An 18,114-nucleotide genomic window follows, 5' to 3' on the forward strand; every position below is an offset into this window, starting at 1 on the left:
GATAACCCAAAACTTTTCCTCAGTTGCCGCGCCTGTAAACCTATTTAAGAAAGGTGGTTGGCTCGTACACAATGCGCGAGACATTTTATCGCAAAATCAACAACCGAGCTGCCAGCGTACTTTTCACATTAACATCTAATCGCGATAAAATACACTCCACGCCACGCGCAAGTAAATTCGCTCGGTTATTTTCAGCCGTGCATATGTTTTTCTCATTCCTTTCTAGACCCTCCTCATGATAGTTTATTAATGCGTTGTTCATATAAACTCTTCCTAGTATGATCGATCGTCCCAAACGAAGAAATCGACGCTACGTTTCCATTTAATTAATTTTTCAAACTGGGTCTGTTATCTTGCAATATATGTCGGAATTTCTTATGGAGCAAATGGATTTTAATAATGTAAAAAGCTGTTGGTAACGCACAGTTTGGCTCCTCGACAACGTATAAAAGTCGAGCGTTTCCTGTGTGAAATTCAGTAGTTGCTTGAGGTTCAATCGACACAATCCAAAAATGGAGAAGCGAAATTGTGCTGCGATCTTGCTCCTTGTTTTCGGAATCATCGGGGTTTATTCTTACCCTCAAAATTCTAATACGGTAAGTTTTGAATACTACTGGGCATTTAAAAATGTTCTATTTTCATAACATTTTTTAATCGACGTTCGATCGCGATGAACTTCCAATAAAACATAATCATACGGAATGCACCGAAAAATAAATTTAATCATTATTCATGAAGCCTTCGATACTTTTTAGGCGACAAATGATGCAGTCCCAGACGTATCGGGTCTCGATTCATACGCAGAAGGAGACGTAAGTTTTCCAATATTGCTGGATTTTTAATGGAAAAATAACTTTTCGTTGAGAAACCGAAAATATAAAAGTCGATCCGGAAGAGTTATAGCTGTACGCTCGGAAACGAAAAACTTACGTTCATTCTTATATGCTCATCTTCGTTGCATGAAACGATAAAAATTCTTACGGATTTCTCTTAACAGCGAGTTAGCTGTGTACTTTCGGACGATAAAACACCCTACGGTTCATTACCACGAGTCCCTTACCGAGTAAATGGAAAATCGAAGAGAAGTGCTGGGGGAAATAAAAACGCTGACGATAACCTGAAGAAATTACGGAACTATATCAAGAGAGCAGGGGTAAAAACAAATGTACTACCAAATGAATCGCCGCAAGAAATAGAACGAAGACAATTGGCGAATGATTTAGATCGTATTACGCGCCAATTGATGGAACTGCTCCATTTGGACTATGATACGGCGTTCGACCATGCAGTAAGAAGAAATCCTCATTTATCCAACCGATTATTGGAATTATATGGAAGAAATTTAGTTCGTCAGTAAGCCAATCGTTAGGCTCTGAGCTTGTGCTCTGATACGATTTGAGTAATAAATATTGCGGAGCATAATTCCGTCGAAAAATAATCACTACAATTGTATACCCTAGAAGTTTTGTTCCAATAATTATCCTGTAGATTAAGCGCTATTTTAACGACATGCGTCGAACTTCAAACTCGTGAAAAACTTAACAAGCGTAGATCGAAATATTCCATCCAAGTTCTATATTGATGCCTGGGACCACTCGTTATAGCAAGTGTTCTGGGAGCAGGCTATTCTCGAATCGGCGCGATACGTTCTTGCGCATCTTGTGCGAATAATACTCGTATACGCATTAGGCGCGCACGTTTGAATACGAACGAATGGGAGATCCGAGAGACATCTCATATATCATAAAATTTTCGCTCGCTTTGCCAACAGACGTCACTTCACGACCTTCCTATAAATTAAAAATTTGTCTTTTCTGCAGACGAGAAAATTCAATAAATTTCGCATCTGAAAGATCAAACGGATCATAACGATCATGAAAAATCCGCCTTTAATATCCACTTGTTGATGTTGACCTTCGTTCAACTTCGTTCATTCAATAAATCACGACTCCTTAAGGACCGTAATTCATTCAATTTTTTTATTACAATTTAAATTGAAAATAAAAATTTATAATTTATGATGAACTGTCACTGATACGAGCTCGCATTCGTTTGTATTCAAACGTGCGCATCGCTGCTGTGTGCATTACGCTGAAGGGAATGGATAAAACTATCGCAGCGCCCATGGTGGCAGGAATAGACAATAATTCTGGTATATGAATAATTTGTACATCAATTCTAGTATTATATACTAGAAATAAATCAGAAAAACTGCGGCTCCGGAATCTCTAGAGAGCGCTACCAGTGTTGCACACAGCGAATACGAGTATCACTCGCACACGTGAAGATGCGTAGGAGCGCGTATCGTGCCGATTCGAGAATAGCCTGCTCCCAGAGCGCTCGATGTTCAATCGTACGATTTTCGGACTCGTGTTACATCAGGTTTTTTCAACCCCAAAAAGACAGCGTCGAGGTGTGGTATGAATGTAACGGACTGACTCGTCGCATATGGATGATGCGGTGTTCTCATGATGCTTCGTTGATTCTCCACACAAATTAGTGACCTTAGGAACAACAAAATCCTAAATAGCAGTTGATTGAATAATGGAAATAATGTAGAAAACTTTCAATAGAAAAAATTTATAGATTATTTCCATGTTGCTGATAGCAAAAATATCATTTTCTCGTAGTAAGTATATTTTCGAACAATAAATAAAATTACTTTATTATCATCATTGGTCAATGAACGTTCCATAACGAAAGAGTCTGATGAGAAATAAGCGGTGTACAAATGTTTGACCCCAAAGTTTTCCTGAATTTTTTCTCTCCGATTGACACAACAGAATCACGCATTCGTGGAAATCATCATTCATCGTTGGATTCGAAGTGGATTATTCTATAGAAAAAATGTCGACTTTGTAATTCAAACCAAGAACGGAAACGAACGAGAGGTCAGTGGGACAAGGAAAAATAACGTTTTTCAAATATTGAATTTCTTCTTCGGACTTGCTCAGGATCGAACCATAAGAACACTTTTTGTCGGTTTGAATAGATGATGTGCTCACTTTTCCGTGGAAAGATATAGCACGTTATAGCAATCTACGACAAGTTATGAAAAGAATGGTTGCGAATCGAATCTATTTTTGATCTATACACCTGCTGCCCAAAATTTTATCGTAATATCAATATCGGAGTTGCTAACGTCTCGCTTACATCGACATTTAAGGGGACTGAAAAATTACTAGCGAGGGAAAAAACAAAAAAGTCGTTTTCTGAGAAATTTTCATTTATTTTTTATCGTGCATAATTATTTTAATGTTTAATAATAAAATAAATTCAATTACTTGTACAAAACTGCTGATCATCGCCGATCAGAAAAGTGTTTACGCGATATGTAATGACTCACAATCAGGCGAAAATGTCTCATTTTTCTCAATCCAAAGGTTTCTGTTTATCGTTGAAAAAATAATAATAAGCATTGCTATTTGCGTTACACTCATTTTCGAAGTTGAGTCTATTAGTTCATCTGTTATCTCTTTATATCTCTTGAAAATTCTTATCAAGCAGAAAAAAAATAAAAATGTAAAAACGTAGTTGGTAATGCGTAGTTTGGCTTTCCAACAACGTATAAAAGGCGACTTTTCTGAGAGAAATTCAGTAGCTGCTTGGGGTTCAATCTACACACCAAAAATGGAGAAACGAAATTGTGCTGCGATCTTGCTCCTTGTTTTCGGAGTCATCGGGGTTTATTCGTACCCTCAAAATTCTAATAAGGTAAGTTTTTATTACTATTGAGCATTTTGTAACATTTTCTATTTTTATTTATTATTTATGAAGTTCTCGAAAATGAATTCAATTCGTGCAGCCTTCGAAATTTTTTAATAACACGCTCGACCCTTTTTAGGCAGTAAATGGTGCAGTGCCGGACGTATCGGGTCTCGATCCACACGCAGAAGTAGAGGTAAGCTTTCCTAAAGTTATGAACTCGCCAAAATTTAAACAAATAAGTCACGCTCTGATGAGAGTTCGAAAAATAGTGTCCGAGGGGGTTGACTGTACGTTCGAAAAAGCGAAAATTTATGGAGTTCGAGTTTCGACACCCGAATCTCTCAGAACGACTCGATAATTATCATACTCGGAATTAGAATCGCGATATTTCACAATCTGAATAATCTTTATCTTTTATTTCACGACAAAGTGAAAATTTTTACGAATTTCTCTTTACAGAGTATCAATTATTTACTTTTGGACGATGAAAACCCATCATCGAGAATGGCTTACCAAGTAGATGGAAGACCGAAAAGAAGTCCTGGGGGACCGAAAAAAAATAACGATAAATGGTCGCAATTTCTGCAGCAACTGAGAAATGCCAACTTGCAGCCAATCGTATTACCAAATCCAACGCCACAAGAAATGGAACGAAATCGTTTAATGGCACAATTCAATAATATAGTCCACGAAATCATGAGGCAGCGCCAAATCTCCTACGACGACGCGGTTTTGCGCGCAAGAAACGAAAATCTTCATTTATACAACCAAATACTGCAAGCACATGGAATGCTTCAATTTTAAGTTCTCCACGATATTTCACAGCTAATATGACTCGTAGCATAAATATTATATGGTATAGTTACGCCAAAAAATGTATACTCCTTATACATTGAAATAAACAAGCGAAGAAACGTGAATGAATGACAGAACAAAAATACTTAAACCATTTTCTAACAATAGCTTGCCAGAAGCCAACTCTAGTATTTTCCAAGCCCTTTGCTCAATATCAAGATCAGTAGCAGAAGGCTGCGCTTTGATCCAACATGCAACAGTACCCAGACTACCGTTCATTCTTAATGGTTCGATTTCGAGTCCAGGGTCCAGAAAATAGCAGTTGATTAAATAATGCGTATTAAAAATAAATTTTCAATAGAAAAGAGTGTGAATCAAAGAAAAAATTGTGAATTTTCACAGTATCGCTGACTATAGTAATTTATGAATCGAAAGAGTGATAGTCGAATTTTCGAAAAATCGATATTTTAGTCATCGTCCTATGGGCGATTGGTTACACTCTATTTTCGATGTAAACGTACTTCGAACCTTGCAGTTTCTGCTTTATTTATTTTCGGCATTCAAAGCTCTAGTCGAATCTATCTGTCTCCATATTATCATTCGAAGTTTATAAACTCGAGATTTTAGCTGTTCGAAATTTTAGTCATTCCAACATTTGATCCCCACCCTATAATAACGAAAGACCAAATATTACTGAGGTTGAAATACTGAAACACCAAAAAGTCGAACAGCCAAAATAGCGAAACGTTAGAAAGTCGATCTATCAAAATAAAGAAATGTAGTGAAGCTCCAAATACACGCGTCTCACTCACTCACTCACTCAGACCGGTGATCTCCAATTTTAAACATCGCCATTTTGACTTTCGCCTTTTCGAGCTATCGCTATTCCGCATATCTAAGTTTTATAGGTTCGAAAAATTCACTTTCGATTTTTTGCTACTCTATATTCTGGTCCGTTTGTAAAACAATTACTCTCCATTTTGAATTCGAAAATATGAACTTTTAACATTCGGATGGTCTGTTAAAATTGCATTCGAAATTAAAACTATCGAAATATATATTTTCGGGTAAATACAAATTCAAAGAAGGAATTTTTGATTAAACACGCAATCTGCTGAATAGTCGATCGGGAATAAGTATTTCGAATTACTTATTTTTCTCCAAACTGAAATCACAACTTTTAAAATTTCGAAATATCGACCGTTCTACAATTCAGTTATTCGACATATTGAACCCCACCCCATTTTGGGTTCTTAATTCCTTCATGTTGTGCGTTCAGAACGTACTTCAATGCGCGCTAAATCGCATGTTTCTAAAAATTTATCCTGGTACCAGCATTTTTTTTATTGTACAGAATTATTCTTAAGCTATAAGAAAATGATGTTTTTGCTAATTCTTTTCTATTGAAAATTTATTTTTAATACGCATTATTTAATCAACTGCTATTTTCTGAACCCTGGACTCGAAATCGGACCATTAAGAATGAACGGTAGTCTGGGACTGCTGGATCAAAGCGCAACCTTCTGCTACTGATCTTGATATTGAGCAAAGGGCTTGGAAAATACTAGAGTTGGCTTCTGGCAAGCTATTGTTAGAAAATGGTTTAAGTATTTTTGTTCTTTCATTCATTCACGTTTCTTCGCTTGTTTATTTCAATGTATGAGGAGTATACATTTTTTGGCGTAACTATACCATATAATATTTATTCTACGAGTCATATTAGCTGTGAAATACCGCGGAGAACTTAAAATTGAAGCATTCCATGTGCTTGCAGTATTCGGTTGTATAAATGACGATTTTCGTTTCTTGCGCGCAAAACCACGTCGTCGTATAGGAGATTTGGCGCTGCCTCATGATTTCGTGGACTATATTATTGAATTGTGCCATTAAACGATTTCGTTCCATTTCTTGTGGCGTTGGATTTGGTAATACGATTGGCTGCAAGTTGGCATTTCTCAGTTCCGGCAGAAATTGCGACCATTTATCGTTATCTTTTTTCGGTCCCCCAGGACTTCTTTTCGGTCTTCCATCTACTTGGTAAGCCATTCTCGGTGATGGGTTTTCATCGTCCAAAAGTAAATAATTGTTACTCTGTAAAGAGAAATCCGTAAAAATTTTCACTTTGTCGTGAAATAAAAGATAAAGATTATTCAGATTGTGAAATATCGCGATTCTAATTCCGAGTATGATAATTATCGAGTCGTTCTGAGAGATTCGGGTGTTGAAACTCGAACTCCATAAATTTTCGCTTTTTCGAACGTACAGTCAACCCCCTCGGACACTATTTTTCGAACTCTCGTCAGAGCGTGACTTATTTGTTTAAATTTTGGCGAGTTCATAACTTTAGGAAAACTTACATCTCTTCTTGCGTTTAAATCGAGACCCGATACGTCTAACACCGCACCGTTTGCTGCCTAAAAAGAGTCGAGCATGTTACTCAAAAGTTTCGAAGGCTGCACGAATTATGATTAAACTCATTTTTCGGTGCATTACGAATGATTATATTTTACTGGAAGTCCATCGAGTAAACGTCTATTAAAAAATGTGATGAAAACAGAAAATGTTAAAATGCTTAAAAGCAATAGCTCAAGCTCAACTACGTTTTTACATTGTTAAATTTCTTCTGCTCTATAAGAATTTTTGAGAGATATAGAAAGATAACAGACAAACTAATAAACTCAACTTAGAAAACGAGTGTTGCATTGCGATAAAATTTCGGGCAACAAAAGTGCATGGGTTATAGATTAGATTAAATTTGAAATTGTTTTCTTGCATAACTTGGTTGGATCGCAGGTGCGAATACGATGATATCGTCGTATGAGACCTCAGCACACATCGTCGATTCAAACCGTTAAGTAGCGTTCTTATATTCCGATTCTGAGAAAATCCGAAGAAAAAATTCAATATTTCAAAAACGAAAACCAGCGAGAAAAACGTTTGAGGTCTCGGAATATCTCAGAATCAGAGTTGAGTTGACCTGTTGGGACGATTTTAGACGTTACGAAAAAGCAATCTGATAGTTCTTGTTCCTTCTTCCACTGACCTCTTCTCGCGAGTTGGCGCAAAATGAATTAACGTATTGAGAAAAATCGAATTATCGATATGTTCGTTTCTGTTTTAGGTTTGAATTACAAAGTTGAAATTTTTTCGATAGAATAATTCGTTTCGAATCCAAGTGTGAATGATAATTTCCACGAATGATTCTGTTGAGATTAATCAGGGAGGAAAAACTCAGGAAAACTTTGGGGTCAAACAATTGTATAGCCCTTATTTCTCACCAGACTCTTTTCTTCTGGAATGTTTTATTGACCAATGATATTAATCAAGTCGATACATCGGTTGATTCATTTGGACAAAACTCAATGATCAAACATGTGATTCATTTGGTTGATCAGTGCAGGATTTTCTAATATAGCACGTTGGATCGCTGCATTTTCGGTCAGATTGTACTGTCTCATAAGATTATTAACAATTCCATTGAATTGTCTCATGAGATCCATTGGGTTTACCGCTGCTTGCTGGTTACTCGAGGTTCTAGGCTGTTGACCTGCTTGCGCTTCCGACAACTTGTTGGGATTCTTTTTTGATCCTCCAGGACTTCTCTTTGCTCTTTCATTCTCGTTGTATATATCCAGTACGTACGAACTGTAGGGCTTTTCATCGTCCGAAAATAAATTCAGTTGAAAAAAAGAAATCACAAAATTTGCATGGAGATACTACAGACTGCGAAATCCGTACAGAATGAGATCCTTTGCTTCGATTATAAAATATCGAGTTCAATGGTTCCCTAAGCAATGCTTTTCCTTCAGGATTCTCAAGAATTAATGACTTTTGGATAACTCACCTCCTGACGGTTCGAATCGAGGGCTGATTCGATGAACGCCACACCGCTTTGGGCCTGGAAAATGTTTTTGAACGTGTGACTCAAAGTTTTTAAAGAATCTACGGATGACTATGAAGTGGAATGAAAAATGATACGTTTTCTTGAGCTTCCTCATTAGCTTTTCGTAGGGAAATGAGTCGAGAGTAGAAGACAGTTGAAACGAATAAATGTTAAATATTATTATGGAAAACTTACATTGGAATTTTGAGGATAAGAATAAATTTCGACGATCCCGAAAATAAGCAGCAAAGCTGTCGCGTAATTACGTTTCTCCATGATGGATACGACGAGCGAAATTCAAGCAGATACAGAAATAGTTGATGCACGACTTCTGCTTTTGGCAGTGAACCAGTAGATTGCTGAAGATTTATCAAAAAAAATCTGCTTTTATACGTTGCTGCGACACTCGTCTACCATTTTTTTCTGTTAATTTGGCCCGGTTCAATGAATTTACATAATTACAGGAAAGCAATTGACAATGGTTAGTTCATTGAAGCGTACAAGGATGGACTCGAGAACATTGACTTCGCTATTGATATTTGCATACGAAGCGTATGAGAGATGAAAATATATAATTTCTCATTAATTCTTTATACCATTTCAACGTCAGTCCATTGAATTTTAATGGGTTTCAGTCATCTAATTGTTGAACTGGAATCGGAGTGACACTTGTCTAGCCTGCCGAAGCTCAAGCATCACCGGTTCCAATCTCTCGTAGAAAGACTCGGATCGTTTCAGAAGAAACTTGGCTTTCGGGACGATTTTGAAAAGCTTTTTTCCACAAGTAAAAACAACTGCTGCGTTTTTTTTTTACATAGCCAAAACAAGCTCCTATTATGAAGCGTATAGAATTTTCTAACATTAATCATATTGCCGTTGTATGGAATCACTTAATTTGCGCTTGAAACTTGAATCAAATTATGAGTCCTAGTTATAATACCGCGAATCGTTTTATTCAAAGGAAATATAGTCTCGGCGAACCTTCAAATGTATTTGTGCCAAGACTCCACCGAGTCTCTCGATCAGCCTGGATGGTTTAAAATATGAGTAAAATTTATAAAATTTGAGTATTTTTTATTTTTTAACGAAAAAAACTATCGATTCGGTATATGAACAAAATACATTGATACTGACACATTGACAAAATTATATTTTAAAACTGTATTTAATGGGTTCTAGTCAAATATCGAAAATATTATAAAAATATGTTGTTCATCTATTAACAAATAATATATTGTAAGAATGAGAAGTTTTATAATTTACTTACATTTAACGACCACTCATTGAACCGGGTGGGGATCAAATGTTGGAATGACTAAAATTTCGAACAGCTAAAATCTCGAGTTTATAAACTTCGAATGATAATATGGAGACAGATAGATTCGACTAGAGCTTTGAATGCCGAAAATAAATAAAGCAGAAACTGCAAGGTTCGAAGTACGTTTACATCGAAAATAGAGTGTAACCAATCGCCCATAGGACGATGACTAAAATATCGATTTTTCGAAAATTCGACTATCACTCTTTCGATTCATAAATTACTATAGTCAGCGATACTGTGAAAATTCACAATTTTGAAAATATAATAACGAAAGACCAAATATTACTGAGGTTGAAATACTGAAACACCAAAAAGTTGAACAGCCAAAATAGCGAAACGTTAGAAAGTCGATCTATCAAAATAAAGAAATGCAGTGAAGCTCCAAATACACGCGTCTCACTCACTCACTCACTCAGACCGGTGATCTCCAATTTTGAACATCGCCATTTTGACTTTCGCCTTTTCGAGCTATCGCTATTCCGCATATCTAAGTTTTATAGGTTCGAAAAATTCTCTTTCGATTTTTTGCTACTCTATATTCTGGTCCGTTTGTAAAACAATTACTCTCCATTTTGAATTCGAAAATATGAACTTTTAACATTCGGATGGTCTGTTAAAATTGCATTCGAAATTAAAACTATCGAAATATATATTTTCGTGTAAATACGAATTCAAAGAAGGAATTTTTGATTAAACACGCAATCTGCTGAATAGTCGATCGGGAATAAGTATTTCGAATTACTTATTTTTCTCCAAACTGAAATCACAACTTTTAAAATTTCGAAATATCGACCGTTCTACAATTCAGTTATTCGACATATTGAACCCCACCCCTGTCTCCATATTATCATTCGAAGTTTATAAACTCGAGATTTTAGCTGTTCGAAATTTTAGTCATTCCAACATTTGATCCCCACCCGGTTCAATGAGTGGCCGTTAAATGTAAGTAAATTATAAAACTTCTCATTCTTACAATATATTATTTGTTAATAGATGAACAACATATTTTTATAATATTTTCGATATTTGACTAGAACCCATTAAATACAGTTTTAAATAGTATATTACACACCTAGGGAGGGAAAATAGACTACTTCAAACCGCGGGCAGAATTGTCACCCGAGCCGAAGGCGAGGGTGATAAGCACGCGGTTTGAGGTGGTCTAATTTCACTCCCGTGGAGTGTATACGATTTTTCTGTCCGACGCAGGCGGAATGCGGCAACTTCGGCCCGCGCAGCGGGCCGAAAGTTGCCACTTTCCGCCCGGAGGGCTGAAAATATAATTTTGTCAATGTGTCAGTATCAATGTATTTTGTTCGTATACCGATTCGATAGTTTTTTTCGTCAAAAAATAAAAAATACTCAAATTTTATAAATTTCACTCATATTTTAAACCATCCAGGCTGATCGAGAGACTCGGTGGAGTCTTGGCACAAATACATTTGAAGGTTCGCCGAGACTATATTTCCTTTGAATAAAACGATTCGCGGTATTATAACTAGGACTCATAATTTGATTCAAGTTTCAAGCGCAAATTAAGTGATTCCATACAACGGCAATATGATTAATGTTAGAAAATTCTATACGCTTCATAATAGGAGCTTGTTTTGGCTATGTAAAAAAAAACGCAGCAGTTGTTTTTACTTGTGGAAAAAAGCTTTTCAAAATCGTCCCGAAAGCCAAGTTTCTTCTGAAACGATCCGAGTCTTTCTACGAGAGATTGGAAACGGTGATGCTTGAGCTTCGGCAGGCTAGACAAGTGTCACTCCGATTCCAGTTAAACAATTAGATGACTGAAACCCATTAAAATTCAATGGACTGACGTTGAAATGGTATAATGAAATAATGAGTAATTATATCTTTTCATCTCTCATACGCTTCGTATGTAAATATCAATAGCGAAGTCAATGTTCTCGAGTCCATCCTTGTACGCTTCGATGAACTAACCATTGTCAATTGCTTTCCTGTAATTATGTAAATTCATTGAACCGGGCCAAATTAACAGAAAAAAATGGTAGACGAGTGTCGCAGCAACGTATAAAAGCAGATTTTTTTTGATAAATCTTCAGCAATCTACTGGTTCACTGCCAAAAGCAGAAGTCGTGCATCAACTATTTCTGTATCTGCTTGAATTTCGCTCGTCGTATCCATCATGGAGAAACGTAATTACGCGACAGCTTTGCTGCTTATTTTCGGGATCGTTGAAATTTATTCTTATCCTCAAAATTCCAATGTAAGTTTTCCACAATAATATTTAACATTTATTCGTTTCAACTGTCTTCTACTCTCGACTCATTTCCCTACGAAAAGCTAATGAGGAAGCTCAAGAAAACGTGTCATTTTTTATTCCACTTCATAGTCATCCGTAGATTCTTTAAAAACTTTGAGTCACACGTTCAAAAACATTTTCCAGGCCCAAAGCGGTGTGGCGTTCATCGAATCAGCCCTCGATTCGAACCGTCAGGAGGTGAGTTATCCAAAAGTCATTAATTCTTGAGAATCCTGAAGGAAAAGCATTGCTTAGGGAACCATTGAACTCGATATTTTATAATCGAAGCAAAGGATCTCATTCTGTACGGATTTCGCAGTCTGTAGTATCTCCATGCAAATTTTGTGATTTCTTTTTTTCAACTGAAATTATTTTCGGACGATGAAAAGCCCTACAGTTCGTACGTACTGGATATATATAACGAGAATGAAAGAGCAAAGAGAAGTCCTGGAGGATCAAAAAAGAATCCCAACAAGTTGTCGGAAGCGCAAGCAGGTCAACAGCCTAGAACCTCGAGTAACCAGCAAGCAGCGGTAAACCCAATGGATCTCATGAGACAATTCAATGGAATTGTTAATAATCTTATGAGACAGTACAATCTGACCGAAAATGCAGCGATCCAACGTGCTATATTAGAAAATCCTGCACTGATCAACCAAATGAATCACATGTTTGATCATTGAGTTTTGTCCAAATGAATCAACCGATGTATCGACTTGATTAATATCATTGGTCAATAAAACATTCCAGAAGAAAAGAGTCTGGTGAGAAATAAGGGCTATACAATTGTTTGACCCCAAAGTTTTCCTGAGTTTTTCCTCCCTGATTAATCTCAACAGAATCATTTGTGGAAATTATCATTCACCCTTGGATTCGAAACGAATTATTCTATCGAAAAAATTTCAACTTTGTAATTCAAACCTAAAACAGAAACGAACATATCGATAATTCGATTTTTCTCAATACGTTAATTCATTTTGCGCCAACTCGCGAGAAGAGGTCAGTGGAAGAAGGAACAAGAACTATCAGATTGCTTTTTCGTAACGTCTAAAATCGTCCCAACAGGTCAACTCAACTCTGATTCTGAGATATTCCGAGACCTCAAACGTTTTTCTCGCTGGTTTTCGTTTTTGAAATATTGAATTTTTTCTTCGGATTTTCTCAGAATCGGAATATAAGAACGCTACTTAACGGTTTGAATCGACGATGTGTGCTGAGGTCTCATACGAAGATATCATCGTATTCGCACCTGCGATGCAACCAAGTTATGCAAGAAAACAGTTTCAAATTTAATCTAATCTATAACCCATGCACTTTTGTTGCCCGAAATTTTATCGCAATGCAACACTCGTTTTCTAAGTTGAGTCTATTAGTTTGTCTGTTATCTTTCTATATCTCTCAAAAATTCTTATAGAGCAGAAGAAATTTAACAATGTAAAAACGTAGTTGAGCTTGAGCTATTGCTTTTAAGCATTTTAACATTTTCTGTTTTCATCACATTTTTTAATAGACGTTTACTCGATGGACTTCCAATAAAATATAATCATTCGTAATGCACCGAAAAATGAGTTTAATCATTATTCGTGCAGCCTTCGAAACTTTTGAGTAACGACATGCTCGACTCTTTTTAGGCAGCAAACGGTGCAGTGCCGGACGTATCGGATCTCGATTCACACGCAGAAGTAGAGGTAAGCTTTCCTAAAGTTATGAACTCGCCAAAATTTAAACGAAAAAGTCACGCTTTGACGGGCGAGAATTCGAAAAATCGTATCCGAGGGAGTTGACTATACGTTCAAAAAAGCGAAACTTTATCAAATTCCCCGATCTTCCAAAGAGGATTCGATAATTCTTATGCTCAGAATTAGAATCGCGATACTTCTGGACGGCGTAAAAACTCCGTCGATGCGCCATAACTTTATCCCCAAATATACGAGGAAAACAGAAAAAAACATATTATGGATTTGAAAATCGCCGCCACTGAATAACGCAATTGCTACGGGGACTCAGAAAAGCTGACGCGCACCCAACCGTATTATCAAATTCAACGAAACAATAACAAATGCCCGGAGATGCTTTAGAGAGAAAATCCGACGCTATTATCCACCAATTGACATACAACTCGTGCAAGAAAAATATTACATAGCATAGTTCCGCCAAAATATTTTCACTACTCACAAACTCTTCGTGCAAAGCGTGTGCAGTCGGTGCATGCACGGCTGCGGGGGCCCCGTGCTCGGGTGGGAGCCCTCAGCCATGTATTGGCTCGCGCAACGCAGCGCAGCGGAGAGAGAGATACCTGCCCGAGTGCCCTGATGGCTGTGTGGGGGCTTGGAATTGAAAATTCTCAATTAATCAACGCCAATTATACCAAACATTTGGATTTTTTAGACTCTAAATAATCCACGATGTTTCAATTCGACAATTACAAAAATGCCAAAACCGCGCGATGCGTGCATAATTTTCAAGTGCAAATTAAAAAATAATAGCAAAATAAAATAATGCATCATGATTTACAAAATGAAAAATGGCCTGAAGCCTTTGTACGCATGACCGAGAGAATCGAACTAGTGGACGAGAGACATCAATACAGTACAAGACAAAAAAATTACATTTACGCGTGTACAGATCGAAAGCGAAGAATGGTCAAAAGTGTTTGACGAATAGAGGAAACACGATAAAAGAACTGATATTGAAATTGAATAAAAGTATAGTTATTAAATAGAAATCGACATTATAATATTTCTTTTTTAACGGCGAATGCGCTGAATAAATTAAAATTCAATTCAATTTTGCTCAATATCAAGATTATAGTAGCGGGAGCAGGTTGCGCTCTGGTCGAGAATTTCGAATTCAAAGAATTTGGATGCTCTCCCCGTTTGGCAGGTTTTCGTGAGCCCTTTTTTTCATGCAGGAAATCTCAAAACTCGATGACCCGGAGCCAAAGGTGATCGCCCGATCATCGACGGCATCGGGAGGCGTCTGTCAACGCTGAAACAGCGTTGTTGGTAAACGAGAATGAAATGAGCGAACCGAACGAATCGATCGTCGTGGCAACGAATTCAGTAATAAAGTTAGTAACGGAACAATCGAATATTTACAGCGTTGAATTTCGAAGGATCGCTGGCGACGAGCCGCTCTTGTTCGCGTTCTCATTAACTCGAGGTCGTGCTTAGTTTCTAATTATCGCGTTGAGCCGCGCGATGCGGCGCGGTGCAGCGGCTCGTTCATCAAAGCGACGCTCGCGGACTCTCCCCATTGTATACCAAACGGAGCGTTAAAACGCCGGGTCTCTTGAAGAATTCCGGAACGAAAACTCCCGCGGAGGGTGTTTGAACTTGGATATAAATTCCAAGAGCGTTTCTCGCACGCAAATAGCGCGTCGGACTTGAATATCTAATGCGAGGACTTTCATCGAGCAGACATCGAAGAAATCGATGATCGCAGGGAATGCGAGTTTTCCACGATAAAACTGAACATAAATGGGAAAACTTCGGAGGGGTTGGAACGACGGAACGGGAGTTACGAATCGTGAAACCGGGAGCCGGCACGCGGTTTCTCAAAGCAGCTAAGAGACAAGGGATGAGAGAAAAAAGTGCTGCTAACCGTAATAACCAGTTAAACGTTTGGGGATACGGACGAGGGAACGCGAGGCCGCTTCCATCGCGGCGAGGAACTCGCAGAGAGGAAGAGAGAAGCGAGCGCGCGCTGTATATCTAAAACTAATATCGAACGAAAGCCGGCAATTGTGGTCGCGCGGAAGAGAAAAACGCGGCTCTCCGCCCTCCTCTCCTGACGTTCCTCCGATCCGTGCCCCGACCTGGCCAGGATTGATGCGCAGCCAAGAAAGTAGCTTTCAGGAGCGATCCTCATTTCAATCGAGGTGGATCGTGAGCCTGTGGCCTACGCAAAACATCGCTTCGATTATTTATTTCCCCCTCGAGCGGCCCCGGTAGAACTAATTTTGAATGCCATTATTATCAATCATGAGCCGCTACTGGATATGCCTGTAGAATCTTTGCTCATTTCTCTCCACCCATCTCAGTATTAACTTCGCTCACAATCCGCTTATTTTGTTGTTATTCGTTCCAATAACTTCGTTGTTTCATTGAACTTTTCAACTTGATCATCGCGATTTAATATAATTCAGCTCGACTCTCGAACCAGCAGGGGACCGAGCGCGACGACTCTTTGCCGGGATTTTTCATTAAACGATAAAACTCTGTTTGCTAAAGAGAAGGAAAAATCATAAAAGTGCAGTCGGTGTTAAGAGGCTGAGGAGAAACGGTCGATTCGTTAGATTTTATATTCCGCTGGAATAGTTTAAACGAAATTTCATCCACGATCCTGTCCGAAGCTATTGATATAACCAATATAACGAGAATAAGTTTTTTCTATTCGTACTATATCGCTCGACGCGCGAGGAAGAAAAACATTGAGCGAAACGTCAATGCTTCGCGAGATACGATTCTTTGTTTCATTTTGTTCTTGTACCAGCACTTACTCTGCCATCTCGTTTTCCATTGACAGCTTATTTCCTCGTTAACCGCAAGGTTAAGCAGTCAAACGTGCCGAATATAGTTTTCATATTCCCCGTTTATCGGCGGATTTCTTCGGTGCTGCTACATCACAAAAAATGGCTTTCGAACGTTTGCAATCGCGGGTCTGCAGTCATTCGAGGACGGATGATACCGTGGTTCGCGCGACGATAAAACTAGGCTGGAAGCTCCTTTGAATCTTATTATGAAAAGTCAATTTCGAGGTTGAAACTTGAAATTCCAATCTTTCCTGATATTTTGCATCGCAATGAAGAGACGTACCGAAGAGCTGCTCAATTTATGCGGGAACACGTCTCGGTAACTCCAATCACGCGAACGTGAGGGATCCAAAGACTCGGATTGAAGATAAAAACTGTCATTCGCAGTTGGGATCAACTTTATTGAGATTTTCGCGTCAAGGTCACCAACTGCTCGTAGATCAAAACCGAGCTCGGAGCCAGCACAGAGGAGTGTCCTTGAAAAACCAGCAGTTCTGCAGTAAATTAGCAGTCTTTAGCAAAAATTCGACATTCGATCTGCCCTTTTTTCCACGCGAGTTGCGCACGTACGTGCAAAATGAAAGAAAAAAATGTAAAAGTCGAAGAAGAAGCAGAAGATGAAGACAAAGGCGAAGGCGCAGAAAAGGGCGAAATACCGAGACGCATTGCATGTCGACGAAGCTGCACCGAGAGCTGGATCCTGGCGCCGGCTCCAACGACCTATTCCTCACGATTCAATCGTCTCCATGAGTTCGCGAATGCACACCGAGGCTCCGATGCGCACGGCGGTGTTCATAATCACCTATGTACGTTGTTCAACAGCGGTTTATATCGATGGGAAATGGATAATGGCATGTGGAGTATGTGGATTGGAGGCATGAGACTTTTCATCGTGAAACTGAACGCGGCGCAACGAGAAGGAGGAGGAGGAGGAGGATCGGTAGTGGAAATTGGTTAAAGTTGTAATTCCATCGTCGTATCGTAGGATTGAGCCGCGCGGGGAAGGATCTCCGTTAAATCTCGGAGCAGAGAGTGAAACGCACTCGGGAGTGTTTGTTCGTGCTCGTGAACAACGAGCATTTTATCCGAGGGACGTTCATTGATTCGAATCCGCGTCGAACGCGCGAGTCTCCAACGCGAATTCCTCGAGCTACCCACTTGGCAACCTCCTTTATTCATTATATGCGCGCTACTGAGAACCGAGAGGCGACTGAACGCTCGCTCTCTCTAGGACCGATCTTTCGCACCACAATTACACATCCACCTCTGTGTTCTTAGCATTGCTTTATTTCTCATGATTCTTCCGGGACACCCGTGGGCGAACTCTTACCCGGCGCGCAATCAATGCGAGAAATCATTCTCAACGCGGAGATACACACAGTCCCGTCGCGATGATTCAGAATTTCTACCTGGCCAACGATCCACGAACGAGTCTGTTTCAATATAGACATTATCGTAATGAGAGTTTTACAAGAACGACGAAAAATCATGATTTATTGTCGGCCGACACGACCATGACTCGAGATACATCGCTTTTCTCACTCCGCCTGTCAAAACCTTCGATCGCTCATCAAATTGAACCTTTTCTCCGTCCGCACTACCGT

General features: G+C 38.7%; 3 protein-coding genes across 3 annotated transcripts in view; 2 read left to right on the forward strand and 1 right to left on the reverse strand.

Moving 5' to 3' along the window:
- Nucleotides 1-18,114, reverse strand: part of LOC122415944 (putative sodium-dependent multivitamin transporter) — a 105,679-nt gene that overhangs the window by 24,319 nt on the left and 63,246 nt on the right. The window lies entirely within an intron of this gene.
- Nucleotides 235-1,854, forward strand: LOC122415946 (uncharacterized). The gene is made up of 3 exons (XM_043428557.1): nt 235-596; nt 756-812; nt 998-1,854. The coding sequence occupies exons 1-3, from the start codon at nt 513-515 to the stop codon at nt 1,355-1,357; spliced, it is 501 nt and encodes a 166-aa protein (XP_043284492.1). The 5' UTR covers nt 235-512; the 3' UTR covers nt 1,358-1,854.
- LOC122415947 (uncharacterized) lies at nt 3,610-4,640 on the forward strand. Its single transcript, XM_043428558.1, has 3 exons — nt 3,610-3,714; nt 3,845-3,901; nt 4,168-4,640. The coding sequence occupies exons 1-3, from the start codon at nt 3,631-3,633 to the stop codon at nt 4,510-4,512; spliced, it is 486 nt and encodes a 161-aa protein (XP_043284493.1). The 5' UTR covers nt 3,610-3,630; the 3' UTR covers nt 4,513-4,640.

This window comes from Venturia canescens, chromosome 9 (genome assembly GCF_019457755.1).
Source record: "Venturia canescens isolate UGA chromosome 9, ASM1945775v1, whole genome shotgun sequence".
Taxonomy (NCBI): Eukaryota; Metazoa; Arthropoda; class Insecta; order Hymenoptera; family Ichneumonidae; genus Venturia; species Venturia canescens.